General features: G+C 43.5%; 1 protein-coding gene across 4 annotated transcripts in view; it reads left to right on the top strand.

Moving 5' to 3' along the window:
- Positions 1-17,641, top strand: part of EXPH5 (exophilin 5) — a 56,683-nt gene that overhangs the window by 17,560 nt on the left and 21,482 nt on the right. For 2 of the 4 annotated variants that reach the window (XM_079973300.1, XM_079973298.1), the window contains exons 2-3: positions 13,117-13,274; positions 14,535-14,697. In XM_079973300.1, the coding sequence (XP_079829426.1) occupies positions 13,226-13,274; positions 14,535-14,697 (212 nt within the window). In that variant the 5' untranslated portion in view covers positions 13,117-13,225. Of the gene's footprint in view, positions 1-13,116; positions 13,275-14,534; positions 14,698-16,866; positions 17,259-17,313; positions 17,430-17,641 lie in introns of those variants that run through there. The other 2 variants (XM_079973303.1, XM_079973306.1) reach the window with 2 other exon arrangements.

Genomic DNA, 17,641 nt, shown 5'->3' with positions numbered 1-17,641 from the left:
GCGTCCCTGATGATGCTCCGGTTAACCTGCCTCTAAAACATTCCCGCTCTGTTTCAGAGTTAATGTCTTGGATATCCAAGGCGTGAGACATGATACACCACAACGTCTATTTCCCTATACAGTAGTACCTTGGGTTACAGACGCTTCAGGTTACAGACTCTGCTAACCCAGAAATAGTATCTCGGGTTAAGAACTTTGCTTCAGGATGAGAATAGAAATCGTGTGGCATCGGCGCAGAGGCAGCAGGAGGCCCCATTAGCTAAAATGGTACCTCAGGTTAAGAAAAGTTTCAGGTTAAGAACGGACCTCCGGAACGAATTAAGTTCTTAACCCGAGGTACCACTGTACTGGGAAATTTTCTATGTGTGATGTTTTACAATTTTTAAATGTATGCTGTAAACTGCCCAGAGTGGCTGGGGAAACCCAGACAGATGGGCATGATTTAAATAATAAAATGATGATAATAACAGCAAGTATTTTGCTAGTTAAATAATTACTTAGCATATATTCAGCACTTTTCTCAATAGTCCAAAGTGCTTCATATATTTCAGGCTGTACATCAGCCCTGCAAGGTATGAGGGTCCTGTTAGCTCCATATTTCAGATGGGGTCTTGGAGTGAGAGATAATAGCTAGCCCAAGGCCACCCATGGGACTTGTGGCTGCCTTGTGATTTGAGCCTATGATAGCTGAAGCTGTTTACCACAGAATTAAAGGTAAAGGGTAAAGGTACCCCTGCCCGTATGGGCCAGTCTTGACAGACTCTGGGGTTGTGCGCCCATCTCACTTAAGAGGCCAGGGGCCAGCGCTGTCCGGAGACACTTCCGGGTCACGTGGCCAGCGTGACATCGCTGCTCTGGCGAGCCAGAGCCGCACACGGAAACGCCGTTTACCTTCCCGCTGGTAAGCGGTCCCTATTTATCTACTTGCACCCGGAGGTGCTTTCGAACTGCTAGGTTGGCAGGCGCTGGGACCGAGCAGCGGGAGCGCACCCCGCCGCAGGGATTCGAACCGCCGACCTTTCGATCGGCAAGTCCTAGGCGCTGAGGCTTTAACCCACAGCGCCACCTGCGTCCCACACCACAGAATTACATAGGCTTAAATCTCCACTGTTAAGTGGTGCATGCCGGCACCTCATATAAAGAAGGTTGTCTTTTATCTGTAACCACAAGAATGTGAATATTCATACTATGGCACCTTCATGAAGGGCTTGATAACTTTATGAAAAGGCGCTTACTTGATGACTAGGTGAATTCTCAACATTATCACTGTACCAAAGAGCAGGCTCTGCTACTTACTTTTTCTTGTACCGACTAGGTTCAAACGTTGTTTTTAAATAGACAGTGTTATGCACCAGACTGGTAATAACCTGGCTGAGAGCTGAAAAACATGAATGACAGAGTTGCCCTACGTAACTGTGCATGGACTGTACCATTTCAAATGGCAGGTGGAAGATTACGGTAGATGTATAAATGTTTTTCCATTTATTATTCTTACTCTTTAAAAAAAAACAGTTTCAAACTAGACTATTTTCCTGGACTTGTTAGTTATTTATGTGCTTCAATTTTTTTATATGATGGCACTTTTAAGACATTCTGAAATGTGTAATAGTGCAGCCAAGCCATAGGCCCACCCCATGAGTCTGCCAGTCAGATAGCTTGGTTTCAAATCTACATCTATTAGAACAAAGAATGGGATTGGTGGATCACAAACAGGTTCAGGCATGCTGGCGAACTATGGTTTGGCACTATGTGATGATGCGCTTGCTCCTCTCCTTGCATGCTAGGATTCCCTGTATCTGTTTGCGGTAAAACCATAGTTTGTCATTTCATCCAAATTAACAAAATGTGGCTTGTACTTGCTCTGCAAATCAGAATGTGAAACTGGAGCTCGGCCCGGATTTTGAGGGCAAGAACAAACCATAATTTGCCAGTTTGGACAAAAGAGAAGCTGCAGTTTGCTATAGAAAATTGCAGGGCCAAACCAGTACATCATTGTGTCTAAACTGGCCTGTGTTTTATATGATGAATCAACTAAGATTTCTTTGAGCGGGGAAAGCCAATTTCTCTCTGAGATGGGAAACAGTGGCATGTGTTCTGTTCTGTCATGTATGAATTACAGTAGCTGAAATTTATGCATTGCAATGGTTGGGCTAGATGCCCCTTGAAGTCCCTTCCAGCAATAAAATTCTATGATTTTTGGAGTGAAGTTTGGCATCGAACGTGTGTGTGTGTGTGTGTGTGTGTGTGTGTGTGTGTGTGCACGTGCACGTGCACGTGCACGTGCAACAGAAAGTGTGTTAACTTGTTGGCATCAGAGCCACAGGTCAGGTGCAAAACACTAGCAACAAATTCCAAGGAAGGAGCTGCAGAGAGGGAAGGATGAGCAATAATGAGAGGAAATTTCCCCCTAAAGGGTTGCAGGAGGAAGAGGTGAAGAATCAACTTTTGCCTGTGGTTGAGGTCAAGAAAAAGAGCTTCCGGCCATGTTTTCTTCACCTGCCCAATACAATTTCCTTGAGTTAAAAATAAGGAGAGGCTGGGGGAAGAAAAATGGAAGATGTATTTTCACCGGTGAACCTTTCTGCTTTTGTGCACTGCTTCTATAAGCAAACTCTGGGGAGCAAATTAGTTGTCCAAGGAATACAGCAGTGTTCATACAGCAAGGTTTTCTCCAGCAGTAGATGTGTCCCTCAATTAGTGCAACTGGTTTCTATTGTTTATCAGCAGCCTCCTAACAAGTATTTATTCCCCAGAGTTATGTTGCAGAGTCTTGTTTCCCTTGGCTCAGGATCGGAAGGGGCATTCGCTGGGGATGGCAGTCATTTCAGAGTGATCCTTTTTGTGTGCTTTGAGTGGCTCATGGTCTTCCTGATGGTCACAGCCTTTGCACAGACACAAGCGAGCAACTTCCCTAACAAAGCTACTTTTCTCGCAAACTTTTCAACGGTTCACAGTCGGATTTTGCAAAAGCTATAAATGAACAGGAGGAAAAAGAGCCCAAGGTGTTTTAGCTGTAAGACTGTACCATCTTAGCTTTTTATAATTTGTTCTGCTGAAGCATGTTTCTGGAGCTCATTGTTGTGGATCTCACATGGAGGGCTTTTCACTATGGAGAAATAGGTGGGGGCAACCTTTAAACACAACGTGTACATTTCTTCCCTTGGCCTTTGTTGTTAGGACACGGAGCAGAGAGACTGTTAAGTTGTGGGCGAACATATCAGACGACACAGCGATTCTTCCAAAGCAGCTCTTTATTTGTAAGCTGGAACAGAACTGAACTGAGGAGCTCAGTCAGCCTGCTTATATAGAGCTCCAGAACAATCGTAACTGTTGCAACTTTCTAAAACTATCCAATCACTGAACGTCACTTTTGATCCTTCATTTGCATACAAACTATCCAATCACTGAACGTCACTTTCGATCCTTCATTTGCATACAAACTATCCAATCACTGAACGTCACTTTCGATCCTTCATTTGCATAACTATCTACAGTATCCCCCTGCTGGCCCAGGGTGAGAACTTCAGTACATAACAGAGACCTTAAGGGGAGAGGGCCTTCTCGGTAGTGGCGCCTACCCTGTGGAATGCCCTCCCATCAGATGTTAAGGAGATGAGTAATTATTTAACATTTAGGAAACATCTGAAGGCAGCCCTGCATGGGGAAGCTTTTAAGGTTTAATGTTTTACTTTGGTTTTATATGTGCTGGAAGCCGCCCAGAGTGGCTAGGGCAACCCAGTCATATGGGTGGGGTACAAATAATAACAACAACAACAAATTATTTATTTATTTATTTATTTACAATCTAGTGAATTTGTGTTAATCTGAGGGACACTGCCTTAAAAATCTGATTACAATCTGTCCCTTTAAGTCCTGATCCAACACTCTTAACCCCGCACTTTCTCTCTCGTTGGACTCCAAGACCCATCAGCCTCAGCCAACATGGCCATTGATCATGGACGATGGGAGTTGTAGTCCAACATCTGGAGAGCCACAGTTGCCCCCATCTCTGCTGTAGTGTAATCCCACACAACTATAGTATGTGTGTGAACGCTCAAGGCCATATCCATGCCATACAGTTAAAGCACTATTATTGTACTTTGAACACTCATGGCCTTCCCCTCCCAAAAAAATAAATAAATAAATTCTGGGAGCTACAGTTTGTTAAGGGTTCTGAGAGTTGTTAGGAACACACACCCACACCCCAATTTGCACCATTTTGCTGCAATGCCCAGAGTTCCCTGTGAAGAGGGATCAATTGCATTGGTCATTGATATAGGGCAATTTGCACTGGAAAACATTCACTTTGCACTGGGAAATTTTCTGATGCTCTTCAGAATGAAGTCATTTAGCATCTTTTTACTTGTACTTAGTAAACAAAGCTAAACACTTTAAAACTTCCAAACATGCCTAATGTTGTATTTGAAATTGGCATTCATTGTTACCGATGAACATATGAAACAGAAAAATTTCTGTGGAAAGATAAACCCTGCAAAGTGATCATAATTGCAGTGGTGTGTGTGTGTGTGTGTGTGTGTGTGTGTATAAAAAGAGAGAACGAGAGATAAGTCAACTTTCCCTGAAAAGAATTTTATATCCACAAATGTTAATGGATGAATAATAATTGTACAGCAAGGACACAAGATATCAACATAAATTGTATCAATTATATTTACTTGCCCCCCCTCCAATTATTAAAGAAGGAAGGAAGGAAGGTCCATTAAAAACACAACCTTTTGAGTATTTAGCAGCTTACTGCTCCTGTGGTGTCCTAATAATTGTTATTTTTTTAAAAAAGCTGAATCATTGGTAGTAGTTTTAAGACAACAGGCCCTTATCTTGTAGCACCCTGCTTGTGGTTAACGCTTAGCTGGAATGAAATATTCAACGCAGCAATAGAGAAATTAAAATAATAATTTATTTGTCAGACAAATAAATATGAGGCACAGTGGTATATGGTTACCAAGCTCTGGCCTGGCCTCTTGCCATTCTGGCCAGCACTTATATTTCCTTAATCCAGCCCCCTTGCTCCTCCTGTGGCTGCCTCTGTCCATTCAGCCTGGTTGAAATTCCTATTGGCTGTTTGCTAGAACCAATCACAAAAGATACACCCATTTCCTCTTGTCCTTTTATGGGAAACAAAAAGCTATATATTCTTCTATCTATAAATGACAAATAAGTAGTAATATATCTTACATGTGTCTCAACAAGGAACCTTAATTACCAGCTCACCTCGCCCTATTGCCCTCCAAAACAAATGGTTTAATCTTAAATTTTTATCTTAAACAGATGTCAAGGATCTTGAGTTCACATCATCATTGAAAGATCTCCTTCTCTTGGAGGTCTTTTAAACAAAGGCCTGACAACCATATGTGTGCTCTAATGATGTTTCCTGCTTGGCAGGGGGGCTGGGCTGATGGCTGATGGCCCCTGCGATCTCTTCCAACTATATGAAATAAGAATCTAGCATAAGGATTTAACGTTTCTTAGCTTCTAATTCCTTTGCATAATTACATTTAAGCCAATATATTTAATACATAACATAGATAGCTTTTTAGAAGAATAAACCTTTTCAAAGTAAAAAAGGAAGGAACAGTTTCCAGCCTCAAAATAAGATAGAAAGAAAACCTCTTCTCCAGCCAAGCCAGTTGCCTTTTTCACTGCTCTTGACCTTTCAACCTTAGGAAAATATGGCTCAAGTTGAATGGGAGGCACATGGTTTTATTTTACTATTTACCCACTCTTAATTATGTTTATCTCTTCTTTTTTATCTTCTGTAATATGTAGGGTCAGTGTAACCTTGGCTGTCAGCCTGTAATTCCCTTTTTACGACTTTGAGAATTGTTTTCTGCTATAAATCAGGGGCCCCCCTTATCCAGGAGAATAAACATCTTGCCAAGGTTCTTAGGCAGCTGGTCTTCTGCCTGGCATGAACATTTGAAAATCTTTAAGCTCATTTTAAAATACAGGCCCTGATCAAGCCTTAATAAAAATGCAGGCTATGATTAGATGCCTCAATCTAACAAACTGGATAGTACGTTGAAATGAGATGGATGAAACGGATGTTATTTAAAAGTAATTAGCTAGGTTGGGCAAATGGTCATTTAAAACAGGCTCACTGAGGGCCATAGGTTTCCTCTTGTGACAAAGCTATCTATCACCTAGTGTGAATATTTACCACAATCTGCTATTAACATTACTTCAAGGGCTGGTTAGGTTACAGTCATAACACTTCATTATAACTGTGCGGAAATACAAGGAAGTGGCATGTAATTAATGTTATGTGAGTGACATTAAAGGAATCTGGTGGAAATTGGATATCACGTGAGAATAAAAAAAAATCTAGTGGTGTCACATCAAAAGTGATTCCCAGGTTTACTCTTGACTACTGTGGGGAAATTACTTCTGAGAGGGTTTTTAACCTTCAAAAATAAAATGTGTAGTTAAAAAAATAGAAGACAAAGGATTAATAGCCCTTGGTCAATTTGCTTTCTTCTTCTTCTTCTTCTTCTTCTTCTTCTTCTTCTTCTTCTTCTTCTTTTTGTAGTGCATCTTGAAAATCTGGAGCAAGTGGGAAACTGACAGTAATTTTTCCCCTGGCTTAGTATCAGATCTCTTTTTCTTTTTCTTTTTCTTTTTCTTTTTCTTTTTCTTTTTTTTGCAGGCCTAACGTCCTAGGTCTGCAAAAAAAAAAAAAAATCTGATAACGTCCTAGGTTAAAAAAAAAGATCTGATAATGTCCTAGGTGCAATGACAAACCTAGACAGCATCTTAAAAAGCAGAGACATCACCTTGCCAACAAAGGTCCATATAGTTAAAGCTATGGTATTCCCAGTAGTGATGTATGGAAGTGAGAGCTGGACCATAAAGAAGGCTGATTGCCGAAGAATTGATGCTTTTGAATTATGGTGCTGGAGGAGACTCTTGCAGCCAATTGGAAGCCGCGGAAGCCACAACTGACATTCGGGTTCCAAAGAACGTTTGTAAACCGGAACTTTCACTTCCAGGTTTCAGCGTTCAGGAGCCAAAACGTTCGTCTCAAAAGGCGTTTGACTTGATGTGGGCAGGAACCCTGATAGAGAAGTTCCCAGATCCCAGACTCAATTTTCTGTTGCTGATCAAAGTGAATATATTTGTTTTAAGGAGTCCTCAGATCAGTGTCAGAGGTGGGGTCCTGCTAGGGCTATCTCATGCTATTTCTCTTCTGAAAAGAAATGTGTTTGTGACAGCAGAAATTCAGGAAATTTGAAATGGAATAGGAATGCCCGTGTGTGTGATGCACACATACATATCTCAATGCAAACACTTTCAATATTTAAACTGATCCCTTCACTGTTATTTGAACAGATGGGCTTTTTAGAAAATAATTGCAGCAATAATTGCAATTTCTTCCGACTTGTAGATAGGTTGACTGTTTGACAGGATGTCAGACTAGGAATCTGTGTCCTCTTTTTATCTGTGAACCCTTAGATCTCTAGGCAGCTAAAAGAGGAGCAATTTGTGTGTGCGTGGAGGGGATAATTCTGTCTTCTCAGATCTGACAGTCTCCCTCTGGCAACCTGTTATAAAGTTTCATAGGGTTCGGCTTGGCAAAGAAATCTGATCAGCCCACGCTTCTGCCCGGAGGTGGATCCACAAAAGTTTTAACAGGGGAGATGAAACATTTGAGTTTAGTGCAGACAAAATGGCAGTTTAGGGGATAACAGCAACAGAAGAGAGGGGCACTTAGGTGATCTAACAATGTTCTGAATCATAGCTTTGGAGTAAATAAACACAGTGAAACAAGTACTGAAAAATCACAAGGAACGCACAGCTCAAGAACCGCCAGGCAGTGTCAAAGGCAGCTGTAGGGTAGGAGAATGATCCAGCTCCTTTTTTCTTTGGCCTGCATGCAATATTTATCCGATGTCTATTTGGAGATTATATGCTTCCCAAATTTTCTCTTGCTCCTAAATGCACCTTACACGGGACTGTGGTCTGTATCACTCAAGAGTGCAGGTGGGGGTGTCATTTTTTAATGTCCCAAATGTTAAAAAGAAAAACCTCAAACATCCCTTCAGTTAAACAATAACCACCTAGCAAAGCAATAGCCAGCAGTTGCTAATGTGCAAGTACCGGTACTTGTCTGGAATGAAAAATGGGTTGCAATCATGGTTACCCACCCCAAGCCTGCAGGTAGTTTCAGTGGCCAGATGAGAATGTAATTGGTCAGTCTCTATTCTCTATGCAGAGGTTGTGTTGTGTGCACAAACCCATCCACACCTAACATAGGTTTTTTTAAAATGCTTTTGCTGCATCTGCACACCCTAAGGGTGTGGATTTAGAGAATTTTATGCAGAATTAGGCACTGGCCCATTGAGATTCTGGCACAACTACTTAAGGAATGCAGCTAAAGCAGAGGAGTGCCAGAAAGATAGGACTGAAAGTTATTTGCACAATCTTTTTCCTAGCTTCTGCAGAATTACCATATTTTTTGCTCTATAGGACTCACTTTTTCCCTCCTAAAAAGGAAGGGGAAATGTGTGTGCGTCTTATGGAGTGAATGCAGGCTGTGCAGCTATCACAGAAGCCAGAACAGCAAGAGGGATTGCCGCTTTCACTGCGCAGCAATCCCTCTTGCTGTTCTGGGTTCTGAGATTCAGAATATTTTTTTTCTTGTTTTCCTCCTCCAAAAACTATGTGCGTCTTGTGGTCTGGTGCGTCTTATAGAGTGAAAAATGCGGTGGATAACCTTGTTGTGCTTTCCATCTAAGGGAAAAATAATAATTAAGCTCCTGTTCAGTGTTAGAAACACAGGTATATAAGGTAGGCGCCAAATGGCTCCTTAAACCAGGGTTATCGTTGCCAAAATGAAATGCCTAGTTGCCATTTTGGGAGCAGACAGCTCGAAAGTCGTATTTTTCAATATAACTTTTGGGTTCCTGAAATTCATTCTGATTGTGCAGATAAAATATAATGGATAGAATTATACAGGATGTGTTTCTAGTGTGTGGAAAGGGTCAAGATCCAAGGATCTCCAGGTATGTACCTCCAGATGGTGGAGTCGTCAGGCGCTATCCTGGTGCCTGGGCATCTTCATTTGGTTGCAATTTTCCAATAGCCAGGTGCAAAATTCGCCTGGTGCATTTCGAACACTGCTCCTGTTTCAATTCATACTTGAGGCTTTTCCTGTAGAGTATAATGAATCAGGTCCTCAGAGGGTCAGGTTGCAATCCAGACCTTTGATCCACCATGCTGGGTGTTGGATTGGGTGGAGATCTGTTTACACATACAGAGGTACCTCGGGTTAAGTACTTAATTCGTTCCGGAGGTCCGTTCTTAACCTGAAACTGTTCTTAACCTGAAGCACCACTTTAGCTAATGGGGCCTCCCACTGCTGCCACACCGCTGGAGCACGATTTCTGTTCTAATCCTGAAGCAAAGTTCTTAACCTGAAGCACTATTTCTGGTTTAGTGGAGTCTGTAACCTGAAGCGCCTGTAACCTGAAGCGTATTGTAAAGGTTGTAGGGGATTACTTGTGCGTAAATGGCTTTCAGATTAGTTAGATCGCTAGACCAACCATGCTCAGGCTGGCAGCTCGTCCTCCATGACCTGTTAGTCACTTGCAGAATCCGTCAGTGGGCGTCTCTTGAACCTTTTCCAGCATAAAAGCTGTTTGACGCCAAGTCTCCTCCTACTTTCCCTGCGTGGAACTCGTCTGCGCAAGTAAGGGGAAGGCAGGGGCGTGCCAGCGCTCTCTCCACTGGTTTCTAGTGAAGGGTCTCTGAGACCTGCCTCCAATTCCTCCAACTCCCCCTCTTCTCTACTGGTGTTACACTGAATTCCTTCCCCCCTGCTGGTTCCCTCTCTGGCATCGCTCTGGAGCCCTGCCTCTGCCTCTCGCTCCGATGTCAGTTCCCTGACATGTATGTAACCCGAGGTACCACTGTACATGTTTGAATTCACATGCATGTCCAGCACTCAGATGTATTCATGCACACACTAACAAGAGGTTGCATCCGTTACAAATATATGTTTTACCCTTAACCTTAGGCCCACACTAAGTTCCCACACAAACAGAATAAAGAAAGCTTGGTTTATTATATGAAACGCAAATGACAGAATATATATTTGTTTGTCCCAACACACATCGCTTTATGCTTGTTGACGTTCAAGTGTGTTTGCCCTTTTATAACAATCTGTTTCTTCTTAACTATACCAGTGACAGACTGTGGGAGGGTAATATATATCTGTATGTAAATCAAAAGCTGTACCAATAATATATGCACACCAGGGGGCAGGATGAGGTTGCATTCAATTTTGGCATTGTCTAATTTGTTATGTAAAATGTACTGCAACTTCATGGGTGTTGCAGAAGGTGCTCTTTCAAAAATAGCCGTTCCAGGTTCAGCATGTCGACACACCAAGTGAGAAAAATAAGTGTTAAAGATTAACAGACCAAACCCAGGGCATGTTTACTCAAGAGTAAGTGCAGCTAGAGTCAAGTTGCCATAACACTCCTCTCTCAGGGCAGCAAGATTCGGCTGAGTGCCAATACTGTTGTGTATACAGGAGAGCACTGGATCTTTTTAAAAAATCACATTGACTTGAAATTTAGCTTAGTTTTCCTTGAATGGTGTAGGCCACTGTGGAGGAAGTGACCTGTCTCTCAGTGGCCCATACCATTTAAGGGACCTTTATTTGAAATGTGGCTCAGTTTAGTTTACAATTTCATTTTAAACATGGTTGGGCTCTCTTACACTCAGGTATCACACTGGGGGAGCACATGTACAGCTGCTGAGGTCATAAAGATGATTTTGGCTGCAATTCTATGCATTGAGAGGTCATTCAAAGGGGGCATATAGCACCTTAGATCTCCCTTTCCAAATTTGGGGAGAGAGAACTCCCATGTTGGATCATCACTCCCAACTGCTTCAGAAATGTCTGTGGTCCCTCAGGCATTGGAGTGCTGACATAAGTAGAATCAGAAATCATCTTCTTCTTTGGTGATCACTCATAGCCAAGTAAGGTTGTCTTCGATGAACACTGTCATGGAAATAGGGTGGGTGTGTTGCGGTGTTATATTAAAATATAGTCCGGCCCATCACATGGTCTGAGGGATGGCCCACGGCTGAAAAAGGTTGCTGACCCCTGGAGCCTTGAACAATGGAGGCGGGTGATGAAGGAGTTCTGTCGCTCCTAACAAAGTTGTCATAGTTACTGCCCCACAGATCCAAATGATGGTTGTGCAAGTTTGTGGCAAGCTGCCTTGAGTACAGAGTAAAAGAAGGGAGAAAGATAAACCAATAAATAAACTGCACTGCATATGCTTGTGACTGCTGGGACAGCTATGATGTCTTGTAGTGCTTCCCATCACACATACAAGATGTGATGCATTTATATGTGAATTGAAATTGATTTCTTTTTTTTTTTTGTAGTACATTGGAGCATTCAGCTATTGAATATCATATTACTAGACGTGAAATATGAACACGTGTGTGTGTGTGTGTGTGTGTGTGTGTGTCACATTTTCAACTCTTAACAATCAGTGTACCAGACCTTACTGGGATCAGATCCTGGGTCTAACAATCACACTGCCGTCTTGCAAACTGCAGAAAAGGCAATATAGTCACAGTTGTTTGGAAATCGTGCCCTCTAGTTTTTGGCCTCTAGAGGGGGTGCAAAACAGCACTTTGAATATTATTTGACAGATGCCTGCCTGAAGCAGGGTGTGAAAGTGTACTATTGGCTAATCTAGCACTTTAGCAAAGGATTGCAGATGAAACCATGGCCTTTGACAACTAAAGCTGAGATGCAGCTGCTCACCAGGCTGCTGTCAGGGCCAACTGCATTTCAGTTGCTGGTTTAAAATGTGCTCTGGTGTATTTTAATTGTTGTTTTAAACTGGTTTGTTTTTATTGCCCTACATTTTATAATTCGTGTTTTTAAATGTTGCAAGCCACCTTGAATCCCAGCATGGGATATATAAATATATTAAAAGTAAGAAACAAACAAAGGTAAAGGTAAAGGTACCCCTGCCCGTACGGGCCAGTCTTGACAGACTCTGGGGTTGTGCGCCCATCTCACTTAAGAGGCCAGGGGCCAGCGCTGTCCGGAGACACTTCCGGGTCACGTGGCCAGCGTGACAAAGCTGCATCTGGCGAGCCAGAGCCGCACACGGAAACGCCGTTTACCTTCCCGCTGGTAAGCGGTCCCTATTTATCTACTTGCACCCGGAGGTGCTTTCAAACTGCTAGGTTGGCAGGCGCTGGGACCGAGCAGCGGGAGCGCACCCCGCCGCAGGGATTCGAACCGCCGACCTTTCGATCGGCAAGTCCTAGGCGCTGAGGCTTTAACCCACAGCGCCACCTGCGTCCCCAGAAACAAACAAACCGCCTAGTAAATTGCTCTGACTTGAAGGTGATACTAGAGCAATGTCATCGCAAGGTCTGTTGTATCATCCTTTGCCACCACTGGCTGAACTGGGAGGAGGAGGAGGATAACAATAACAATAATAATTTGCCCATCTGGCTGGGATAGCAGGTTAATACTAGCCTCTAAGCCAGGGATTGGCAACCTAAGGCCCATGGGCCACATGGACGCCGACCCTGGAAATCACGGTCAATCACGCACAATCTGATCCACGGAAGGATCTCCACTGGAGTGAACCGGCCCCGGGAAGGTAAACCTTGCCGACCCCTGCTCTAAGCATACCAGTACAGTGGTACTTCAGGTTAAGAACTTAATTCGTGCTGGAGGTCCATTCTTAACCTGAAACTGTTCTTAACCTGAAGCACCACTTTAGCTAATGGGGCCTCCCACTGCCGCCACACTGCCGCGGTGCAATTTCTGTTCTCATCCTGAAGCAAAGTTCTTAACCCAAGGTACTATTTCTGGGTTAGCAGAGTCTGTAACCTGAAGCGTCTGTAACCCGAGGTACCACTGTAAAGCAATTATGGGCTGGCAACTTTTGTGGGTGCATTTGCAAAGCTCCTATATATGCTTCGCAGATTAGCATCCATTCTCTCCACCCCCTTTTAGGAGGAAGAGAAGACCACTCCTCCAGGGATGTTACTGAGAATATTAAAAGCAAACATAATTCCCAGTTAAAATCACGTATGTGTTCTCTTTCCTAGCAAACTTCACAAGGAAAAGGAAGATGCAACAGGACTACCAGGGGTGACTGGAGACTGGTTTGAAGAAATCCAGAAGAGAAAATTTCAGAATGAGGCTGATGTTGGCAAAATGTTCAAACAACCCCTAGTTCACAGACTGCGAAAGTCCATCGGAAATGGTGAGTCGCCACTCGTGCATCCAAACAAGGCCACCTCCAACTATAAAATGGGTGATGTATGACATTACGAGTTTTAAGGAAGAGGAACAGTCACCGGAGATTTTTCAGATGGAAGTAATATCTCAAAGTAAAGCACATTAAAAGGCAATTTGGCAACTTAGCTCTAGCTTCTCTGGAAACGTGTTGTCAAGGTAGGGATCAGACTGCTACAGTGAGCGTTATCTGATCGAATTGCCTCAGCGCTGGCCTTTGTGACAGGAAGAACATTTAAGAGCTTTGTAGGGAAGGAAATTATATATTGTAGGGAAATATAAATATATACGTTGTGTATTGACTTATCACACTCAAGTGCTGTAGTCCTCCCGGAGTTGAGAGAAATCAGGTCTCGGATAAAACAGTGCTCCTCTCCAATCTGCTTGTCAGGGGACAGGAATTCAATTTAGATAAGTGAAATGGATAGACAAAACCTTGACAGATTCAACGGGGCTCAGAAAGCAGGCAGGTGATGATGTGATCAGAATATCAGGACAGGAAGATGGAGCCCGTCTGCTGTCTGGCTCGACACTGATACAGATGTAGGGGGAATTTCTCTCAGACTCTTGCTTTCATCAGTTTCTTAACTGTCCTACATACTGTTGTGGACATTAAACAATGCTCAGATGCACCTTAACATTTTTTTATTCAGGTACCAAGAGAGAGGCATGTCCACACAAACACATACACACCCCGAACTCATGGCAGTCGGAGTATTCTGAGGACAGGCAAATTGTACTAAATACTTGTATAAAGTTTGTTTTGTGAAGCACAGGGTTTGCTTCCTCAAAGAAAATGGAAAATACAAAGCTTTAATAATGACGTTGAGTGTGGAAGGCTTTTTATAGATGCTACCTTCCTGTCCCCCCTCCCATATTTGAGGTGAGGCTTCTGGAGACACGGCCTTCTTGTTAGCTGCACCCTAGTTGTAGAATTCTCTCCCCAGAGAGCTTCTCCTGGCAGCTACTTCTCATCATTTTAGCAAAGACCGTTCTATTTTTCCCAGCCTCCTTATGCACAGTTTTTAATTGCTTTTTTAAAAAAATGAATGTGGCTTTTAGCTTCTTTTCTTTTTTTGTATTTGCATTTTAATTGTTTTATTCCTTTTGTAAATTGCCCTGGGATTATGACTGAAAGACTGTGTTGATGCTTCAAATAATAAATAAACCCAGTTCAAAGGATTGGGGGGGAAACAAATAATATTTATCATTTCAATTTCATTTTCAGATGCAAAACCCTCCACCCCGCCGATCCCGCAAGCCCAGAAGAATGCCTCCCCTTCCATCCTGGGAGGGCTGCGTATGCCTTTTGCATCTCTCTTCTCCTCCTTCAGAAAATCGAAACGGCAGCATTCAAAGCCTCTGCAAAAGCAGCCCCAATACCCTCCAAGGTGAGCTGGAAGCTTCCTGTCTGTGTGCATTCATTTGCTCTGGTTGCAAATCCAGATCTTTGGGGGCCAGGTTGGAGTCAGCTGCTCTGTTGCAGAAAGCACTTTTCTGGGATTGGTGGAGAGGAGAGGTCTTCATTGTTAGCGGTTATTCCTGCCTGGCAAGTTAGACTAGACTCCCAACTCTATGATTCCATGAACTTTCATGAGCTTGTGCCTCATGAATTTGTTTCTTTCCTGTATCTGCCTCGGAGGATTTCACACTATGCTACGTTACAAATGTTGAAAGCTGCTTGACCGCCAGTGTCATATTTGCGTTCATCTTCCTCCTGCCCAGAAGCCTCTTGGGCTGGAGGTCTCTACCAATCCTCCTCCTACACCTCCTACAGTGTGGTGTAGTGGTTAAGAACGGTAGTCTCGTAATCTGGTGAACTGGGTTCGCTTCCCCGCTCCTCCACATGCAGCTGCTGGGTGACCTTGGGCCAGTCACACTTCTCTGAAGTCTCTCAGCCCCACTCACCTCACAGAGTGTTTGTTGTGGGGGAGGAAGGGAAAGGGGAATGTTAGCCGCTTTGAGACTCCTTTGGGTAGTGATAAAGCGGGATATCAAATCCAAACTCTTCTTCTTCTTTTCTGTAACATTTGAAGGTGTGGCTGCATCTCAGGGAGCAGGCAATTTGGACACAGCTGGAAGATCAGCTGACCGAAATTTCTGGGGACATGACCCATGCTCACCTTCACCAACCTAGTTTCCTCCAGATGTTTTAGACTACAACTCATAGGAACATAGGAAGCTACCTTAAGACCATTTCACCATCCAGCTCAGTACTGCTTACACTGACTGGCAACAGCTCTCCAGGGTGACAGACAGGAGTCTTTTCCCATCCCTGTCTGGAGACGCCAAAGATCGATTGGGGACCTGCTCCACGCGAGCATTCAGTCCGCCACTGAGCTCCTCCCTTAAAATCTGTTTTGACATAGCTATTCAGTTACGTCAGAATTGGCTGGCAGGGAAATCTGGTGGGCTGAAAGTAGATCACACTAGAGTAGGATATGTAACTACTTGCTAATTGCAGGGCGTGAGCAAAGCTAGTCTCTGGATCCTTCTGTTGTTGCTTTTATTTAATATGAAATTCACGTTGCATCTTATGCATTCCTTCCATGTAATTTGGTGTCTCCCCTTCTAAGTGCTCAGCACTCACACAGGAATTTCCTAATTTGTGTGTTGAGCATTTTTGTGCTCAAAAAGAATCTGGAGAAGCCCCTGCTTGCATACACCCATGCATAGTTAGAGCTGTCAGGGTGGAGGCCTCAAATCCTGTTTCATGAGGTGAGATGGATACTATAAGAGGCAGGGTCTTTTTGATGGTGGCGCCAAAACTTTGAAATGCCCTCCCTGCAAAAGCCCGCTAGGCTAGGTTCTCTCCTTGTTTGCTTTTAGACATGCACTGAAAGCTTTCTTTTCTCATCAAGCTTTTAATAGCTAACTATCTGCTGCTTCTAAAGTTGGCTTTGCTTTTAACTGATGGCATCCCTCGTTTCTTTTACCTCCAAAGTTCACAGGGGCGTGTGGATGATTATGTAGCCAAACATCACCACCAACACCCAAAAGCGAGGCATCAGCAGAGTTGTGGAAGCCCTAAGGTTTGCAGAAGTACCAAAAAAATATTTAGCGCAAAAGCAGCAAAGCAGCGGGGAACCTCCAAAACAAACCAATGATGAGGACTGAGTGTTTTCAGTGACCACAGAATATTAACTGACTGTTTGGGTGGCGAACTAGGAGTATTTTGGAGGACTCCCTCCATAATGCAAACATTTTGTCGCAAGTTCCACTTGTTTTATTAGTTATTATTGTTAATAATAATAATAATAATAAAGCAGAATAAAAAATAAAAAATAAAAACCAAAATGGAGGGCACCCCATTGTCTACCCCACGACTAGGTGGGACTTTGGCGTCATCTGCCAGGGCTCTTCTTATGTTCAAAGTACTATACAGTGGTACCTCGTATTACGTATTTAATTCGTTCCGGAGGTCTGTTCTTAACCTTAAACTGAAGCACCACTTTAGCTAATGGGGCCTCCTGCTTGTGCCGCGCTGCTGGAGCACGATTTCTGTTCTCATCCTGAAGCAAAGTTCTTGACCTGAAGCACTATTTCTGGGTTAGCAGAGTGTGTAACCTGAAGCGTATGTGACCCGAGGTACCACTGTAAATGAAATCCCATTAGCGGTTTTTATTTCTTTATTTTTGTGTGGTTTGTTTTGCATCTGCTCAGGGTCTGCCTGCTTTAGCTGTCCCACTCCTCCTCACCTTGTTCTCCTCTCAGATGTCTGTTTCCTTTCTCGCTGTTGCTTAGAGGCATTGGGTTACGTGCAAACGGGGCTTTCCCTTTGGCGGCTGCGTGGGCTGGATTTGCTCGCTTAGCACCTTTCTCAGGGCCTCGGATGATGTCATGCTTCCCGGCCCAGGAGGGCGTTTGGAACCAGTCCCACAGAGGTGTGCGGAGTGCCGTGCGAAGGAGCATAAACAAATAAGCCCGGCCACCGAACTGATTGCTAAATGCGGTATTTATGTCTTCTGCTTGAAAAATCCCCGCCTTCTTCAAAAGGTTGCTATGCAATGGCGTTTGCTTTATAGGGAGATGAGAGCACTGAAATCTCTCTGGCACCATTAGGAGGAAGTTGTTTAGAAAGCAGGTGAAATTCCCTCGTCGGCACTGCCATCTTGTAATGCAGGTAGGCAGATCAAAGCTGCAGTTAAAGGTGCGAGAGCAGGCCAGGCCAGATTTTTACCCGGACACTTGGAAACCTGTCTCCACCTGCTTTAAGCAAACAGGTCTCTGGTTTTTTTTATTTTTGTGTGTGTCCTTTAGCAGGTGGGAGAGGAGGAGGGTCGATTGATGGATTGTTAGAGCAGTGGGAGAGGGGATGTTGTGGCTTCATTCTCT

The sequence above is a fragment of the Podarcis cretensis genome, assembly GCF_951804945.1.
Source record: "Podarcis cretensis genome assembly, chromosome: 4".
In the NCBI taxonomy this organism is placed as follows: Eukaryota; Metazoa; Chordata; class Lepidosauria; order Squamata; family Lacertidae; genus Podarcis; species Podarcis cretensis.
Note: the sequence above shows the minus strand (reverse complement) of the source record. Positions and strands in the feature narration are given on the sequence as shown.